Genomic DNA, 19815 nt, shown 5'->3' on the forward strand with positions numbered 1-19815 from the left:
GGTAACTCGAGGTCAATAAGTGTTATGTAGTAAAGAAGCAAAGTTTATGTAGAGTTCAAGGAGGGTATAACCACTACATCCCCAAATATTCATCCAACCCGTCCTGAAGCCTACACTACAACCCGTGAAAAGTCCTTGGTGATCTACAGCCAATCATTCCTGAGAGAGCAGCGAGTTAAAATAAGGGCAAGCATATGGACTGATACTTGTAGCATGTAGCTTTCGTTCTAAGTTCAAGAGTGTTTGATTGCATCCCCTGTACATATGTGTTAGTTGGGGATTTTCTTTGTTGTGAGCACACATGAATTGCAAGATTTAGCAGAAGCTAGGTTCTTGAAGTAGAATACAAGTGCACACTTAGCTGTGGGTAGCATTCTGTCATTTTGCTTGAGGCTCGAAGTTTACAAGTTGATTAGTCGAATTGCTAAATGATCGTTGTTTTCCATGGAGGGTGAATAAAAGAAGTTACATGCTTGTTAGGTGATAGCCAAAACCATCTACAGTCACTGCTGTTTTGTGATATGTCGGAAATAGAGTAGTATAGGGTAGGATGATTTTGTTTTAGTTGCTCGAGGACAAGCAAGAGTCTAAGTTGGGGGTGTTGATGTGCCGTAGAATTTCGAAACTTTTGATACTAATTACATAGACTTTAGCTCGTCTTTAAAGAATTTTTAGTTATTCATTATGAAGTTTTGGTATTTTGTAGTGTACGAGACTTGAAGAACCAAAAACATGGAAAATAAGTAAAAACCCCATAAAAGGGCAGAAATGCGGCAAGTTTGCAACCGCGAAAATGATATGCGGACCGCAAACCTACCACAGACTGAAGCATGTTTTCAGCTATTGAAGGGAAGAATATGTGGTCCATTATGCGGTCGCATAATGCTTCTGCGGACCGCATAATGACCGCACAATTGTAACTGGAGATTTTGCTTGAACACTTTGCGATGAAGTCTGCGGTCGCATAATCACTATGCGGACCGCATAATGGAAATGCAATGGAGAACTGGGCAACTGGGCATGTGATTATACGACAACCCTTGCAAATATGCAGTCCGCATACTTGGTCTGTGACCATTCTGCGGTCGCAGATGGGTTCTGCATGGGCATTTTTGTCCAACTTTGACCCCGATTTTTGGTCCACTATAAATAGATTTACTAGGATTTTTGTGGGACACTTTGTCTGAAAAAGAGGCTACATTGAAGGCATTGAATGCACACTTATTTTGGAAGCTTGTGAAGAGAGAATCTTGTATCTTTGTAAGCTTTATGACTTTATTTATTGCTTTATTCTTGGATTCTAGTATGAGTAGCTAGTTTTAAATACTAAGGTTGTGGACCCTAAATGAGTGTTTAACATTGAATATATATATATATATATATATATATATATATATATATATATATATATATATATAGGATGTTATTTATTCATTTCTTGTGCTTCATTTATTATTGGTAGTTGCAAACATTGACTAATTCCATTTTACTCTATCTTTACTTGGAAAAGTGGGTTAGGGTTTGGTAGAATTGAATATCATGGACTCGAGGCTTTAAACCTTGTTTAATAGAATCACTTAGGAATAAGTGAGTTCTACTTGGCATAAATTGGTTATTCTTAATTGCAACTCTTTTATATTTGGGAAAATCATAAAGAGAAAATACTACCTAACTATTGGGAAATATTGGGTAGTCGTTTAGAAATCATTTGCATATCAAAGGACTTTCCATTAGAAATATATCATATTAACACAGATAGCATTACATTTCATTGATGGGGACACAACCTTGGTTTCCATAATCAAATTAATTACATTCTCACAACAAAATAGTTATCTTGTTTATTCACAACTATATTTAAGCTAAAGGAATAGAATTACGACTCAAGTCAAGTTTCACACTATTCAAGTAACCTTTCACACCTATTCCCTGTGGGATTCGACACCAACCTTGTTGGTTATTAAATTTGACACCGACCGCCTTACACTATTTATTTAAGTGTAATTTGAGCGTATCACGAACTCGTTCTGAATCCACGGAACATGCTTGAATTCCATCTTTGTGAACCTCTTGATTAATGCCTGCACACAGTGTAAGTACGACAGTGTGTTGGTATTCTTGGTGGCCCATTCTCCGAGTACCTAATGTATCAGTAATTCTGAGTCTCCAATTACCAATAATTCCTGGATGGTCATGTCGATAGCCAACCTGAGCCCCAAAATGCAAGCCTCGTATTCCGCCATGTTATTGGTACATTTGAACCTAACCTTGGTGGAAACAAGATAATGTTTGCCGATTTTTGATACTAGGACAATTCCGATGCCCACTCCCTTAAAGTTTGCGGCTCCGTCGAAGAACATTTTCCAACTATCATAAGCTTCGGCTATATCTTCCTTCATGAAAGATACATCCTTGTCAGGAAAATACGTCTTCAATGGTTCATATTCTCCATCCACAGGATTCTCTGCCAGGTGATCCGCCAATGCGTGCCCTTTGACTGCCTTCTGACTCACATCGATGATAGCGAACTTACTTAGCAATATTTGTCACTTTTCCAGTAGGCATTCGTTTCTAAAAAATGTACTTTAAGGGGTCTATTCTCGATATGAGGTATATGGTGTATGCGCAGAAATAATGCCTCAACTTTTGGGTTATCCATGTTAGAGCGTAATAGGTACGTTCCAGTAGAGAATATCGAGCTTCGTAGGGTGTGAACGTCTTACTTAGATAGTATATCGCTTGGTATTTCCTTCCAGTCTCATCATGTTATCCCAAGACGCATCCAAACACTCCATCCAACATGGACAGGTAAAATAATATAGGTCTCCCGGGCTCCGGTGGGACCAACATAGGAGGTTTGGACAGATATTCCTTGATTTTATCGAAAGCCCTTTGACACTCCTCAGTCCAACTTGTTGCAGCATCCTTTCTTAGCATCTTGAAGATTGGTTCATATATTACCGTCAATTGTACTATAAAATGGTTGATGTAATTGAGACGACCCAAGAAGCTCATTACGTCCTTCTTGTTCCTTGGCGGCAGGTCCTGGATGTCTTTTACCTTTGACGGGTCTAGCTCGTTCCCTCGGCTGCAGACGATGAAACCTAGTAGCTTCCCGGTAGGGACCCCGAAGCCACTTTTTGTGGGGTTCAATTTCAAGTTGTATCTTTGTAGGCGGTCGAAGAACTTTCTTAGATCTGCTATATAATCTAGGCTCTTCTTGGATTTGATGAAGATGTCATCCACATAAAGCTCGATCTCCTTATGTATCATATCATGAAAAAGAGTGGTCATGGCCCTCATATAAGTAGCTCCGATGTTCTTCAAATCAAACAAGATTACCCATGGCATGATGAAAATTGTTTGTCTACATTTTCTTTGTCCATCCAAATCTAGTGATATCTCGTAAAACAAGCGACAAAGAATTGGAGTTTATGTTTGGCACAATTATCGATCAAGATGTGTATGTTTGGCAGTGGAAAATTATCCTTGGGACTTGCTCTGTTCAAATCGCTATAGTCAACGCATATATTGACCTTCCCATCTTTCTTTGGTACATGTAAATATTGGCTAGCCAGGTTAGATACTAGACCACTCAAAGTACCATGGCATTAATCTGCTTGGCAACCTCCTCTTTTATCTTCGTACTCATATCTGGCTTGAATTTTCTGAGTTTCTGCTTCACTAGTGGACACACTGGGTTGGTAGGTAGCTTGTGGGATACTATGGATGTTCTCAAACCTGTCATGTCATCATAGGACTAGGCAAAGATGTCTTCGTATTCTTTCAAAAATCTGATAAATTCCTCTTTGTCGGATGGCGATAGGTGGATACTGATACAGGTATCTTGGGCTATTTCAAAATCTCCCAAATTAACCGTCTCAGTTTTCTCTAAGTTCAACTTTGGTTTTTTATTAAAATCCTCTACTTCCCTAACGATCTCTTCGGGTATTACATCATTTTTCCATTTCTCTGAATCACTCTTATCGTGCTTCGTTGTCTCATTACATGTCATAGTTGTAGATTTAACATGATAGGAAATAATTATGCTGAAGAATACAAAGATAATAATATAAATGAACGGAGGGAAATAATGCATTAATCTAAAACTTAAAGCGTTAAAGCAAACATGACTCGATATTTCGAGTAATTATTTCAAAGCAAAATAGTGAATGTCTTAAATGCTAGAAAACAATTTAAAAAATTATGCTAACAATTTCAAAAATACTAATACACATCCTCTCCGTACAGTGCGATTCTGGCAAACAGTTACGCCATCGCACCTTAATGGCCACAACTCCACCATCCGGTGGTGAAAAGCTACCAGACCAGACTCATAAAAAATGCCTTGACAATGCGCACAAACCGCAACTGGGCTCCCCTAACAAATCTAACCCAGCTGTTACAGATTTCATTTTGAGTGGAGATATCACTGTAGAAAAAAAATTCTTGGGAGCTTCTAAAAATCCCCAGTTCATTTCTGGGTCAAATCTTGGAATTCCAAGTAGTGGAGATTGTTCTCCACCTAAAGAGCTATCATTCTACCAAATTTCATATCATTCCACCGCCGAAATCGTCGTCCTCGATCAATTGAATATCTTTGGTAAGCACCAGTTTGTCGCGCATGGTGATATAGATTTCCAAATTGGACAAAATCAATGCAAAACTGTTTCTGCAAAAAACGATCTCTACAATTGATGGTCCACCACCTGTTCGAGTATATGCAAAAGCTACTTCTACTGACTTGATTGTGGTACAAAGGAGATGTTTCTAACCTATTAAAACATCATCACATTAAATCGAGCAGCATTTCCACTATACCAGGTAACAGTTCAAGCCAAAACAATAACTTACATTCGTGAGTACTGCATGTAAATGGTGATGGACAATGGCTGGAAGCGCAATGTGAAAACATTCCTGAGTACTGCATGTATTGCAAACACTTGAACTATACTCCATCATCCTGTCCAGTTAGAATCAAAGATGAAAAAAATAAAAGAAAAAAGGATCCTGCCACACAGGAAGGCATCAGGCTTTTGCAGCAGCAAAATCTTTTCGGGGCAGCATCAACAAGCCAGAACCAAGGACAACAACAAAAAGAACAGTAACATAAAGAAGCTAGTACTGCACCTCAACAAAGTCCTCAGGAACACCAAACATCATGGGTCATTCCTTCAAATAATGAATGGCAAAATTAGAAAAGAAAGCATTTCAAGGGACAACAAAAGTAGAACAAGAAGCAACATCAAACATATGTACCAAAGCAATCCTCATATCACCATCAGCTGATACGCTAAATAAGCAATCTCGGGTAATTGAGAACTCCAAACAACAGAAGGCTAAAACAGATATGACAGCCTCTACCTCTAATAATCTTCTAGTTGCACTGGAGAATGATGCTGATTCTGTGCTCAAATCCTCTCTCTTCCCATTCCCTTGTTAATGTTGTGAATACTTCTGAAGTTATTGGAGGAAAGGAGAATGGTCGGGAGAAAACCTAACCATGCAGGATGGGGATCCAAAAGGGGTGGGTATTCTCCATGTTTTGCATGAGTGTGCTTTAGCACCTTTGATTGACCATAGGAATGACTCTAGAACCCCTGTTACCATTGGTACACAATCAGATAAAGTTCATGATCCTGACGATGATCACTATGAAGAAGAAGAACTTGCAGTAAAAGAATGGCCAAAGGCAAAGGTCATGTTGTTCCTGATGCTCACATTCAACCTACAAGATAGAAGAACAAACCAAGTCAGAAAAAGATAAAATCTCTCCAAAGGAATAATGCAGGTATCAGTATAGTTGAACAATTAGATAAACCTCCTGATAATGCTCCAGAGATCTACTTTCAGACACCATCCCAATGACAAGGCATCATCCAAACCATGAGGAGAATTGTCAACTTGGTAATGGAGATGACACTCACATGGCAGTGGCACATTCTGTTAAAGATAAGCTTCCCAGCACAAACACACCTACTGAAAATCCTGAACCAGACCCAGGGAGTCAGTCTGCTCTAATGATCTCTTTCAACAGACATTCACCTTCAGGTCAGGATGATGATGAGTACAGGCCTATACAATTTGAGGATGATTTAAGTAGGGCTTCAGAAGAGGATGATGGGTTCAGTGATGGTATTGATGAAGATCAGCATTGTGACCTCCTATTGGCAGCAGTAAATGGTGCTTCTGAACAGGACAGTGTCACATTTTCTCACGAGAATCCTTCCAGAATGAGACCTTCACCCAGACTTACCAGAAGCAAAGTTGCCTCAAGCAGTAGCAATCCACAAAACTCAAGAACCCCAACCTTACCTAAATGATTAGTACAATCACTTGGAATGTTAGAGGTATCAGAACCTCTGGAGCTATTGAGAGACTCAAAATACTCAAACAAATCCATAAACTTTCCTTCATTGTTTTGTTGGAACCATTCCGGGACAACCCCACCTTTATTTCTACCTTGATTACTTCATAATTCAGCTCTCTATGAACCAAGTTGCTGCTAATGTCAATAACATAATTTGGCTCTTCTGGGATTCAGATTTCACTGGCACTCTTCTGGATCAGGATGAACAGCAGATGACCATTGAACTAAAGCATGTTGAACTTGGTGAAATTATTCAGCTTACAGTCGTGTATGCCAAATGCAAACCAGCATTGAGAGCTCCACTCTAGGAGAATATGAGACATAGGTCTACCATATGCAATATTCCTTGGTGTGTAATTGGGGACTTCAATGTAATTGCTTCCATTGGGGAAAAGAATAGGGGAATTCCTTACTAGATGAACAAAAGTATTGACTTTCTAAGCATGATTGAGGACTTTGGTCTGACTGACCTGGGCTTCTAGGGACCTAGATACACTTGGTCTAATGGAAGGGGTGCATGCTCTATTGTGTGGAAAAGATTGGACAGAGGTTTAGTAAATGACAATTGACTAAGCTTATTTCCTACAACTACCATCACTCACTTAGCTTCAACTGGCTCAGATCACTTTCCTCTTCTGAAGGAGATGAATGTGAGACAAGAGTCAATCAAGAAATACTTTAGATTTCCTCAATTGTTGGGTGAAGAATGAATCCTTTATGCTTCTAGTTCAGGAAGTGTGGAGTGGTCCTATCAATGGAAGTGCTATGTGGATCTTTCACCAAAAGCTCAAGGCTCTTTCTAGTGCTTTGAGCAAATGGTCCAGACAATAATATAGTGACATCTTTCAAAAACCCAAAGAATTTTAACAAAAGGCCAAAGAAGTAGAAGAAAAATGGACAACATCCAATGATCCTGGTGACAGACAGAATTTGCATGATCTACAGGCTCAATACACCAGACACTTGAAATTAGAAGAAGAAGTTCTAAAACAAAAAATTCAGTTGCAATGGTTCAAGGATGGTGATGCCAATTCCAAATATTTTCATAGCTTGATAAGGGGTACAAGAAGAAAGCTTTATACTCACAAAATCAAGGATGAAGATGGGGATTGGATCCAGGGTGATGAAGCAATGGTGAAACTGCTTGCAACTAATTTGAAAATCTTTTTACTGAACAAAGGGGCCTCATTAGAGAAGATCTTCTCTCTTGTATCCCTACTATGATCACTCCAGAAGAAAACACATATCTAACCAAGGATCTTACTTTAAGTGAATTAAAGGAAGTTGTTTTCTCCATGAACCCAAACACCACATCAGACCAGATGGAATAAATGGAAAATTCTAGCAAGCCTGCTAGGATGTTATCAAAAATGATTTGCTCAATGTGGTTCTTGACTTCTTTGGAGGTAGTGACATGCCTAGATATATGACAAATGCCTGCCTGGTCCTTCTTCCAAAAGTTGAATTTCCCATCTCTTTCATTGAATTCAGACCTATTAGCCTAAGCAAATTCATTAACAAGATCATTTCCAAGATAATATGTTCCAGGCTTGCACCAATCCTACCAAACATCTTCTCTGCCAACCAATCTGATTTTGTTAGAGGAAGAAGTATCTCTGAAAATATCATGTTGGCTCAGGAGATTATCCAAGACATTAAGAAACCAGACACTGGGGCTAATGTTGTTATCAAGTTTGATACGGCAAAGTCCTATGGCAGAGTGTCTTGGAGTTTTACATGCATCATGCTTGGAAGAATGGGGTTCAATGAGATGATTATTGACATGATCTGAAGAACCATGTCCAATAACTAGTACTCTATAGTGGTAAATGGAATTAGGCATGGTTGTTTCAAATCCACTAGGGGTCTAAAATAGGAAGATCCCTTGGCACCATCCCTCTTCATCATTGGGGTAGAAGTACTCTACAGAATGCTCAACGACCTCAACAATGACAGTTCTTCAACGGATTTTACATGGAAACAAGGGGTCCTCAAGTCAACCATTTGAGCTTTGCAAATGATATTATCATATTCACATCAGGTAGCAGGGTATCCTTACAGAAGATTATGAGAATTTTAGGGGATTATGAGACTACTTCTGGCCAGTGATAAACAAGGCTAAGAGCCATTTCATGACTCCCACTTGTATTTTCCACTACAATGTTTCTAGGATCTCTCAAATCACTGGTTTTACTAGGAAAGAATCACCAATCACATACCTTGGTTTCCCCCACTACATTGGAAGAAAAAGAATTCAACACTTGAATGGATTGATATCCAATATAGTGAGCAGAATCAGAGGATGGCACAACAGAATGCTTTCTTATGGAGGAAGAGCAACTTTGATCAAATATGTGCTGCAATTCCTCCCTATTCACTTACTATCAGCTGTTTCACCACCCAAAACTATCATGAAAGAGCCGGAAAGACTGGCTGCTAATTTTTTCTGGGGTATGGAGAAGGATAAAAACAAATACCGTTGGGCTTCCTGGGAGAAGCTATCATATCCATAAGAGGAAGGGGGTGCTGGTTTTAGAACTGCGGCTGATGTTTGTAAGGCTATGGAATTCAAACAATGGTGGATTTTTAGAACAAACCAGTCTTTGTGGAGCACCTTCTTGATAGCCAAATACTGTAAAAGTTCACACCCAATCTCAAAGAAATGTCACTCTGGCCAATCACAAACTTGGAAGACAATGATGTGTAATAAGAAAGAAGCAGAAACACACATAAACTGGAGGCTATATTCAGGCAATGAAAGTTTTTGGTGGGATAATTGGCTGGGAACAGGTCCTTTAGCTAGATACAGAATTTAGGGAGGAAGGCCATGCAACATCACTATCTTTCAATTCTGGGATTCTGGAAAATGGGATCTTCAGAAGCTCCACAACCAAGCCCCAGTCCACAAAATCCCTGATATATTCAGATCCCAATCCATTTTTCTCCTCACACCCCTAATAAACCTATATGGGTACTAACTACCTCTAGTAAATTCACTTGTGCTTCAGCGGGGAAACAGTTAGAAATAAGAAACAAATCCTCTTCACCAACAAGATGACATAGCACAAGAGAATCCCCTTTAAATGGTTCTTTTGCATCCGGAGAGCCCTCAAAAACAAATTGCCTATTGATGATAGGGTCATCTCCTTTGGTCAACCTACTGTTACTAGATGTGTGTGCTGCATCAAACCTCAAGTTGAATTAGTAGATCACATTTTCAATTTGGGCCACTTTGCTAAGGCAATAGAGGCAATTCGCAGGTCCTGCTGGCTTTCCGTTCCAAGCCATGCCTCTTAGATTGATTTTGATGAAATGGCGGATGCAGAAGAGCAGGAATGATACACATAAACTTCTCCTGGATACACTTCCAATTATCATTTGCTGGAACCTTCGGAAAAACATATGCAATGCTAAATATGGCTCCAAGCAATTATCTATGATCAGAGTTCTATTCTCCATCCACTCTAACATCAACCTTCTCCTCAGAGCCACTTATCCTTCCTTTCACTGGCCTCTTCATTGGAATGAACTTTACTCCACAGTTGAAACAATGCAATATCACATATGCACATCATAGATGACCTGGCACAAATCTGAGGATAGATTTGTCAAGCTGTATAGTGATGGTAGTGCCCTCAACAAATCCAGGCAAATTGGTGCAGGGGAAATTATTAGAGATCATTTGGGGAGATTTATCCATGCCATAGCAAGTCCACTTGGAGAATGAACCAATAACATGGCTGAAATTGAAGCAACCATTATTGGCATGAAGTGATGCCTGGAGAATTGCCACTTCAAAGTGCATTTAGAAGCTGACTCTGCACTACTTGTTCATTGGATCAACCATGAATCTGAGCCTCCTTGGAGTTTAGAGATGCGCTGTAGAAAGTGATTGATCTATGCTCCCAATGTCATGAATTCAAATGCTATCATGTTTATAGGGAAGCTAATTGTCCTGCTGGCTCTTTATCTAAGCTCAACCATGATCTCCCTCAAATCACCCATTTTGAGAACATTCTTGACCTTCCTAGGCAAATGAGACTAGACTAAATGAACACCCCAGCTTTCAGACATAAGAAAACAAGCAAACATCAGCCTTCATCAAATCACACTTCCACCTCCAATTCTAATGGATATGGTTGAACATCAGAAATACCTGGGAGCAGACCATACAGTCCAAACACCAAAGTTCTGGGGCAGCAATTTCAACCATACCAGCTTGCTCAAACTCTTCAGGAAAAGGGCTATGACACTCTGGTTTCAACTAACAGTGTTTTCCTTTTTTGCAGGTGAATCTACTGTTATCCTGCCCTGTCTACTACTTCCTTTTTAGTGTGTGGCACCTTTGGTATTCTTTCTGCTGGAAATCAATCAGGAGATAGGAGCAGGCATATTGTGCCATCTCCAACATCACCAACATAAACAAAAGCACCAGCTCCTAAGGACACACACACACACACACACACACCTTGCCTACCCTCTATCAGAAGAAGCGTAAACAGCAACACCACAAACAATCTCATCACCCATATTTGCAACTCGGGCCCACACCAAACAACTAGGAATCCAGTTATACACCACGCCATCATCACAAAGATTCTACAATCTAGTAATCCAAATCACCTTCAATGTTTCCAAAAACCAAAACACCACCACCATACCAGCATTTCTTCAGGGACCAGTAAACACAAGAACCTGAATGCCCACCCATCTGACAGAAATGTCCTCTTTTTCTCTAACTATGGTTTCTGTTTTGCAGGTACCTACAACTTAAAATAATTGACATACCGTCAATGTGTGGTATTAGTACTTATAGTGCTCATCCTATTGAGGGTGTATCAACTGACTAAATCTAGTAGAATCTACAAGATTAAGCTTAATCTGCTCCAATACCTAATTAAAGGATTCACATCAACTCACCAAAACACCGGCTTCGTGAAATCCATCCTAGTAGCTGGTACCTCCAGAACAAATATACCCCCAGAAACCACAAGAACTTGGGCACATATATCATCACCTCCCCTCAGTGTTCAAAGAGCAGCAACTCACAGGACTTGCAGCTCACTGCTGTCAATGCGTGCAACTCCCCAAAGATGAACACTGACCAACCCAAGCACCCTTTATTTCTAACTTGTTTATTTCTTTTTGCAGGTACAAGAGATTGATTCAAATTATTGATGCACTTGCAAATTGTGGTATTAGCATCTCAGATACTCAATCTCTTGCAAGTGTACCAATCACCTTGGACCTATCATAAGGATTCTGCAAATTTGTCACAATAGACAAACATTTTCGGTAGGATCCTTCAAAGAATCCTCAAGTTTTTCAACCCACCTACACAGCTTGTTACACCAACATACAGCTCTCAAAAGGACACTACTACACAAACCAGGACCTCAACACCTAACCACCAACATCCAGCACCTTATTCTTCAACTCACCAGTAGAAAATTCCTGCTCAAATGGATACTTTCAGACACCAGCACCAATCTGCTTCCTCTGCAGGCACTCAGCAGGACACACCTAGGGGCCCAAACTAGTTATCCTGCACTTCTCCAAAGTATTCTGGATGAAAGAAGCAGGAATTTGCTCACTCTCTTCTGTCGAAAAAATCATTCAGCAGCAGCAGTTCTGCCCAGTTACATGGCTCATTTGGTAGCTATCTTCAACTTGGATTTCTTAGGCATCAATGTCAGAGCCAAGTTGAAGACAGTTTATAGCACACTCGACTATTTTTTGCCATACTCCATAGGAAAAATCTATATTTACTCTACATGTAGGTCTTATTATATATGGAAGATGACCTTCCTACTCACCTGTTTAGTTGATTTAGGATCATTTGTGCATTTTTGTATAGTTGACCTAGACTCACTTCACATTGTTTTTGTATACACAATTGTTTATCAATTAAGAATAGGCAATTGGTACATCATCATAGGTCTAACTCATCAAATTTCAGGATTCACTTGGTCGTCATGCTTGGAGGACCAAGTGTAAATCCATTATATTTTTGGAGGTAAGGTTCATGTCCCCCTCCTTTGTTGTAAATTACTTTATATATATATATATATATATATATATATATATATATATATATATATATATATATATATATATATATATATATATATATATACATATATGAAAATTAACCCTAGGTGCAACGCCTAGTGGAACTTTTTTTTTAAAATTTTTTATGCTAGTCTGCCAAAGTTACCCAGGTACTCAACGAGCCTGGACGGTGTACCAGTATAGTTCCTTAGAACAACTCTATCTCCTGCCATCTTGATGGTGAGATCCTCCTCCCCCTCTCCAAAAATCATGTTGCAATCCATGTCTTCTTTATGTAGGAACAAATTTCTCATGCGAACTAGAATCTCATCTTCTTCCGGACCCTAAATTATGTTAGCCTTGTGGAATGTATGGTGCAACGGTGGTATGGGTTTAGTAAATGGATGGTAGAAGTCGTTCCATGGTGGAGACTAATCTTGATACTCCTGCGCAATGTACGCATTCCTGAGACCGTAAGTAGTGACCTGAGTCCCATATTGGTTCTGTTATCCTCTAAAGCTTGGGGCTGAGACCCCGGCCTAGCTCATACCCCAGCCAAAGTAGCATGCTCAACACTTCATCACTCTATCATCGTCCCTTCTCGATTTTGTTTACTCGTTTGATGTTGTGGAATGTCTCCCATCCTAACTTCCTTTTGCCTTACACTAATGGTACGGTCTGGTTGGTATAAATAGGATTGTTACCATCCCCATGAACGACCACATCTTGATGATTCCACTTGAACTTCATAGCCTGATGTAGAGTAAATGCAACTGCCCCACCCATGTGTATCCAGGGCCGTCCAACAGCAAGTTGCAAGTGGTAGAGATGTCTAGTACCTGGAACTTGACATCGAACACGGTCAGATCGATCTTCAAACTCTAATCAATTTCTCCAATTGTAGCTCTCTGGGACCCGTTGAATGCTTTAAAGTTTATGCTCCCCAACCGTAATTCAGGTATACCTATACCCAAACTCCTCAAAGTGGTTAGAGGGCTTTATTCAGGCTTGAACCTCCATTGATCAAGACTCGCGCAATGAGCTTGTTTTCATATTGCACGGTAATGTGCAACGCCCGGTTGTGACTCAAACCTTCTGGTGGAAACTCATCTTCATGGAAGCTGATCTTGTGTGTTTCTAGTATTTGTCCCACCATATTTGCCATTTCTCCACTATTGATGCCAACAGGCACATAAGCATCACTCAACACCTTCATCAGGGCATTCTTATATGTTCTGAATTCTGTAGCAGCGATAGGATGGATATTTTAGCAGGGGTTTTGTTCAAATGATCGACAACAGAATATTCCTTTTCTTGTACCGTTCTCCACAAATCATCTGTACCTATTTCCATAATAGGTGGTTTTGGTGCAGCTTCTGTACTTGTTCCTCCCGCGGCAAGATTCTCTGATGTGTACACCCTTCCTTTTTTAGTCATTCCTTGGGCGACGCCCGCTTCTTCCGCCTTGGACTTTCCTTTCCTTCTTGCTTCAGCCACATAGTCCCATGGAACTATATTAGATAGGTTAGTCGGTGATGGATCTACCATCACAGTGAATGGTGGCCTAGGTATAGCCTCTTCGACTTTGAATGGTGCCTTGACTTGCACCACAACTGGTGAGGGTGTTACAGGGGATGCCATGACAGTGTCTCCTTACCAAATAAGACCTATAGATCCTTCCTGGTCCTATCCTCATCAGTCTCAATCATGTTTACTCCCTCATCCCTATGGTCGGGAAGGGGGTTGTCTTAGATATTTGGTGTAGAATCCTTTAACTGTATTACCTTAGTATTAATCAGTGTCTGAATTTTATCCTTCAACATGTGATATTCCTCAATATTGTGCCCTTTCATGCTAGAGAGATATGCATGCGTTTTGTTGGGGCTGATCCACTGAGCTGATTTTTCGAATATAGCTGTGGGGATAGGAGTGATGTAACCTGTAGTTTTAAGTCTCTCATACAATTTGGCTATTGGTTTGGCGAGAGGGGTGTATTGCTTGGGAGGTCTACGGTCAAAGTTGGCTCGGGGTTTATGGTAGTTCTGTCGGGCAGGTGGGGATGAGTGATAGTATGCTGGTTGGATATTGTAGGTATGGTAGGTGGTGGAAGGACAATGGTATTTTGGGGATGAGGGATGATATATTGGCAAGGGTGTTGGATAGCTGAGGGGAGATTGTGGCCCTTGGGGTACCAACACGATACCCACTTCTTTCTTCTTTAAGATACCTCCAAAATGTAAATCGTTATTAGTGGCCTGTAGAGCTTCGAAATTGGTAACCGTGCCACTCTTGATACCTTCTTCAATTATTTCTCCTAGCTTGATCATGTCAGAGAATTTGTGGTTTTCTATGACCATAAATCTTTCATAGTACTGCGGGTCCTGAGCCCGTATGAAGAACTTATTCATTTGTTCTTCTTCCAATGATGGCCTTACTTTAGCGGCTTGAAATCTCCAATGGGTAGCATCTCACGGAAAGTTTCCATGGGTTTCATCTTGAGGTTCTGAATGTAGAACACATCTGGTGCATTCTTCGTGTTGAACTTAAATTTGTCCATAAAATCGGATAGTATACTCACCCAATTAGACTATTTATTTGGGTTTTGACTGATATACCATCTTAAGGCATCCCTTATTGGACTTTTCATGAATAGCTTCATGTGGATTTGCTTGTTTTTGCCTACACCTACGAGTTTGTCACAATAAGTCCTCAAGTGTGCTTTGGGATTAACAGTACCATCAAACATCTCAAACTATAGGGCTTTGTAACCCTCGGGTAGTTCTACATCCGGTTGAATGCACAAGTCTTCATAGTTCAAGCCTTCAATACCCTTTCCTCCTTCGACACTCCGGACCCCTCCGGATAATTTCTTCAACTCCTCAGCCATGTTCTTAATGAGAAGGTCCTTTTTCGGTAGGTTCGGGTGTGTATAGAGTTTGTTGTTATGTGTATGATAGAGTTTCCACATATATAGGATTGGTTTGGTGGGTAACAGGGGCTTGGGGATATGGATGATCGTTGATGGATGATTGGGGTAGTTCGTGGGTAGGTTGTGGTGCAGTTTGGGAGATGGGTAGGTGGCGTTTGCAGGTATTGAGTTTTGTTGTAATGGCATCGTTGTGGAACTTGCAATGGTGGAGGGTTCAGGTTTTGTGGGAGTGTGGGGTTGTGGTATTGTTGAGTGGTAGGGGGATTTTATGGATCTTGAGGTTGCGGATTTTGGGGTTGTCTTATGTAGTAGCATTTTGGTGGTAGATATCTGGGACGTTTAACGTGAGGGACAAGTTGGCGAGGTTGCGGAGCTGCTCTAGTTCACCTTGCAATTCCAAAATTTTTTGCTCTAATCGCAGAACCAGTTCATTCTGCCCCGGTGTACTTCTCCCATCTGAGGTTTCTATGTTCTCTGCCAAAGGAGCATTTTCTTTCCCGTTGCCACTCAAATTATCCATCTTCCCTTTACCTTTGCTTTTGATGTTGCTAGGAGGGGAGGAGGCGGAAGACCTCTAGATCTGGTGTGGTATGTTGATGTTGCCAGAGCGCACGAATCAATCTTTGGGAATGGAAATAACCAAAAGAAAGAAAAACAAAAGGTAGCCAAGTTAGTAAGGTAAATTTAAAAAATCCTTGCGAAATTTAAACAGATAGGACATAAGGCATTCAATGGTTCATGTCCTAATTTGGGGACCTAGTTGTGCCCGAGGTAGGCCTAAGCGACAAGTAAAATTGGAGAAATTTGTGCCAACATTGTTTCATTCCAGTAACGCAAAATAAATCAAATCACTCTATTACCAAAACAAAATAATAAAATAGAGTCAGTAGTGGCACAGAGCCTTATTACATAAATTCTAAAACGAAATCTAACTATAAAATATTAAAGAAAACTTTGTATTCTACTTGGTCTCAGATGGCTCTTCTCTATGTCTTGCTTTCTTTGTTCCTTCCTACCTTTACTATAAAATATAAAAGGTAGTCGGGGCACTGAATAGCCCAAAATGGCATCCGGCTAAAGGCAAAGATCCCATAAGGACATGTGAATGTCGTCTTCTCTTGGTCCAGGCTACGTTGATTTGGTTGTAGCTAGAGTAACCATCAAGGAAACAATAAAATGACCTTCCCGCTAGCCGATCAAGAATTTGATCAATAAAAGGCATAGGGAAATTGTCCTTGCAAGTGGCACTATTGAGCTTCTGATAGTCCATGCATACTCTCCACCCGATCACCGTCCTTTAGGAATGAGTTCATTTTTGTCATTTTGAATCACGGTCATGCATCCCTTCTTTTGTACACAGTGCATCGAACTTACCCAAGGACTTCTGCAATGGGGTAAACAACTCTGGCATCCTACCATTTTATAATTTCCTTCTTCACCACTTCTTTCATGGAGGGATTCAAACTCCTTTGATGCTCCATAATAGGTTTGCTATCTTCCTCAAGTTGGATTTTTGTGCTCACAAATACCGTCGGGAATCCCTTGGATATCCGCTATTGTCCAACCAATGGCTCGTCTAGCTCGCTAAAGGTCTCCATTAATTGTTCAACTTGCATATCATTTAACAAAGAGGAAACAATTACGGGTAGAGTTTCATTAGAACCAAGAAATTTATACCTTAGGTGTGATGGCAGTGACTTGAGTTCAAGTTGGGGCGGCTCAACAAATAAAGGCTTGGCAGGAGGAGTGACTCTATTCTCCAAGTCAAGAGAAGGCTTCTTCAATTTGTAAGTATATGAACCAAACCCTTCCAATGCATTCACTGTTTCCACATATCCTTCTATGTCCTCACTATCAAAATTCATCAAGATCGCAGCCAATGCCTCACAAAGGCATTCCTCTTCCATCTTTACCTCAACGGCATCTTCTACCACATCAACATCATCAAGTATCGAGATACTCTCTTATGCATTTGGCAATTTCATGCCCTTTCTTTAACCGTTACTTCTTCATCATTAACCCAAAATTTAATCTCATTTATTTCGAGTCCATGAATGCTCTCCCGGTTGCAAGAAATGGTTTCCCTAAGATTATACGGATATCTTTGTCAACAACATAATCAAGAATAGCGAAGTCGGCAGAGAGGAGAAACTTCCCCACTTTCACAAGCACATCATCCACTATCCCCACCAGTCGCTTCACCGAATGGTCGGCCATTTGCAACCTCATACTCGCAGACCTAGTCATTTCCAATCCTGTTTGCTTGTAGATAGCAAGAGGCATTAAGTTTATGCTATCCCCTTTATCACAAAGAGCTCGTGAAAAGTCACGCAATGCAATAGTGCATGGAATGGTGAAAGCCCCCAGATCCTCTTTCTTTTAGACGGAGGTTGTTGAAATGATGGAGCTAATCCGGTGGGTGACACTCACTGTTTCATTCTTGATGGTCTTCTTTTTCATGATCAAATCCTTCAAGTATTTAGCAAAATCGGGCATTTCTTGAAACGCTTCTACAAACGGAATGTTCACCGATAATTGCCTTAAGATGTCATAGAACTTCTCGAATTTTCTATCATCAAATCTTTTGGCTAGTCTTTGAAGAAATGGAGGGGGAGGTCTAGGAATCGGTGCTAGAGGTTTTGGTGTCTCTATTACTTTTTCCTCAACCTTTTCATGGCTCACATCTTGAGCCTCCACCTTCTTTGGAATTCTCTCAACTTCAACAACATTTGGCACCTTAACTTTTGCCTCATCTTCCTCTTCGACCACCCGTTCACTCTCACTTTGAAGTAGTTTTCCACTTCGAGTTGTAATGGACATACAATGAGAGGTTGGGCCACCCCCACTACCCTTTGGGTTCGCAATCGTATAACTTGGAAACGTACCTTTTTGTTTTGGGGTTTTTTCTTTTGAGAGATCCCTCATTTGTATCTCCAACTTTTGAATATATACGGTGTAAGAACCCACAAGCTCGATCGTGTTTTTCATTAATGTGTCAGATCCCTCTTGATTTTGCAATTCTCTTTCAATCATGTTCTCCAATTTGGAATCGCTTGAAGAACTTTCCCTCCAATGTAGAGAGTTAGAATATTTCCCCTTCGGTGGAACATAGGGGTTTGAACTTCGATTCACAAAATTGTTGTTGTTGTTGTTGTTGCTGAAATTTCCTTGATTAGAACTACCTTGATCATTTTGCCATTGTTGGTTACCTTGCTCTTTCGGTTAGGTCTCCATAGATGTTGTTGTCCCGACCCTTGGTAGTCTTGTCTTTGATATGCTCTTTGTGAATTGTTAACATAGTTTGCTTTTTCGTATTGCATTGGAGGATAGTCTTGTTGTTGGCCTTCTTGATGTTGATAATTGGCATTTGAAATTGGCAGTACTTCTTCCACAACATTCAATTTCTTTGTTTGGCTTTCCGTAAATATTTTCGTCAAAACATTGATACTGGTAGCAAGCTCGACAATCAATTGATCTCTTTCTTGATTTTCCTTGACAATGTTGGTCAAATAAGGGGTATCATGTGAAACTCCACCTGCTGTGTTTCCCGAATGCCAAGATTGGTTGTGTTCGGCCACCTTGTCGAGGATTTGAGTGACGCTTGCAAAGGTTTTGTCCATGAACAATCCATTAGCTGCATTGTTGGCTACGGATTGATTCATATGATCCAAACCCGCGTAAAACTTCTCCAACAAAATCTTTTCTGGAAACCCATGAATTGGTGATCTCACCAAATACTGCTTGAATCTACCCCATGCTTCATGTTAGGGGTAGAGATGGCGTGGATTTCCAACATGGGATAGAGAGGGTGGGTCTGGACCGGGTCAGGGGTGTTTGGGCTCATGTATTTGGGCTAAAACAAATGAAATACAGTTTAACACTGGGCCACATTGAGTTTAATTGATTAATTGTAATTGTAGCCTTTTGAGCTTTTAACCCCTTTTAAAAATCAACTTAATTATAGTTAACTAATCTTAATTAAATACAATAAATATAATCATCAAATATATTATTAATTACTATAATTAATTATTAATTTCTATAATATTTTATTTATTTAATTATGAAACTATTTTTGTTTAATTAAAGCAAATAAGACAATATAATTATAAATTAAAGACTATTTCATTAACTTAATTGTAGATTTTTTTTTGATATATAAAGGTTATTTTAATGATTCAAAATAGTAAGAGTAATATGATTTATAAATATTTAATACCAAATTGTTGTTAACTCAACAATATTAATTATTACCCATTATGTTTTTAGAAAATAGGTATTATTGATTTAAAAATATTTTACCACATGTATTGCTAATCAATAAGCATAACTAATTTAATTTTAAAAGGGAGAGTCAAAATTGATCGTCAATAGTTTTCCCTCTTTGACTGGAGATGATAAAGAGTTTGCGGGCAAAGAAATTGACTTAAAGACCAATTTTGTCCCGACTCTAGGCATGTATTGC

The 19815-nt window shown here is 39.8% G+C and overlaps 1 protein-coding gene across 1 annotated transcript; it reads right to left on the bottom strand.

Annotated features, from left to right (window-relative positions):
- Positions 1–17387: 17387 nt before the first annotated feature.
- Positions 17388–19012, bottom strand: LOC109218887. The gene is made up of 3 exons (XM_019383284.1): positions 18560–19012; positions 17781–18446; positions 17388–17726 (listed from the first exon to the last, which is right to left on the bottom strand). The coding sequence occupies exons 1-3, from the start codon at positions 19010–19012 to the stop codon at positions 17388–17390; spliced, it is 1458 nt and encodes a 485-aa protein (XP_019238829.1).
- Positions 19013–19815: the final 803 nt, after the last annotated feature.

The sequence above is a fragment of the Nicotiana attenuata genome, unplaced genomic scaffold (genome assembly GCF_001879085.1).
Source record: "Nicotiana attenuata strain UT unplaced genomic scaffold, NIATTr2, whole genome shotgun sequence".
NCBI lineage: Eukaryota > Viridiplantae > Streptophyta > Magnoliopsida > Solanales > Solanaceae > Nicotiana > Nicotiana attenuata.

Bases quoted from the DNA above. Each gene is read 5' to 3' on its own strand.
- LOC109218887 (XM_019383284.1), bottom strand. From the start codon at position 19,012: ATGAATCAATCCGTAGCCAACAATGCAGCTAATGGATTGTTCATGGAC. The intron at 18,447-18,559 runs GTAACCAACAAT...GTTCCACCGAAG, and splicing joins GACCTAACCGAAAGAGCAAG to GGGAAATATTCTAACTCTCT. The intron at 17,727-17,780 runs GTGAGTGTCACC...TCCGTCTAAAAG, and splicing joins AGACCATCAAGAATGAAACA to AAAGAGGATCTGGGGGCTTT.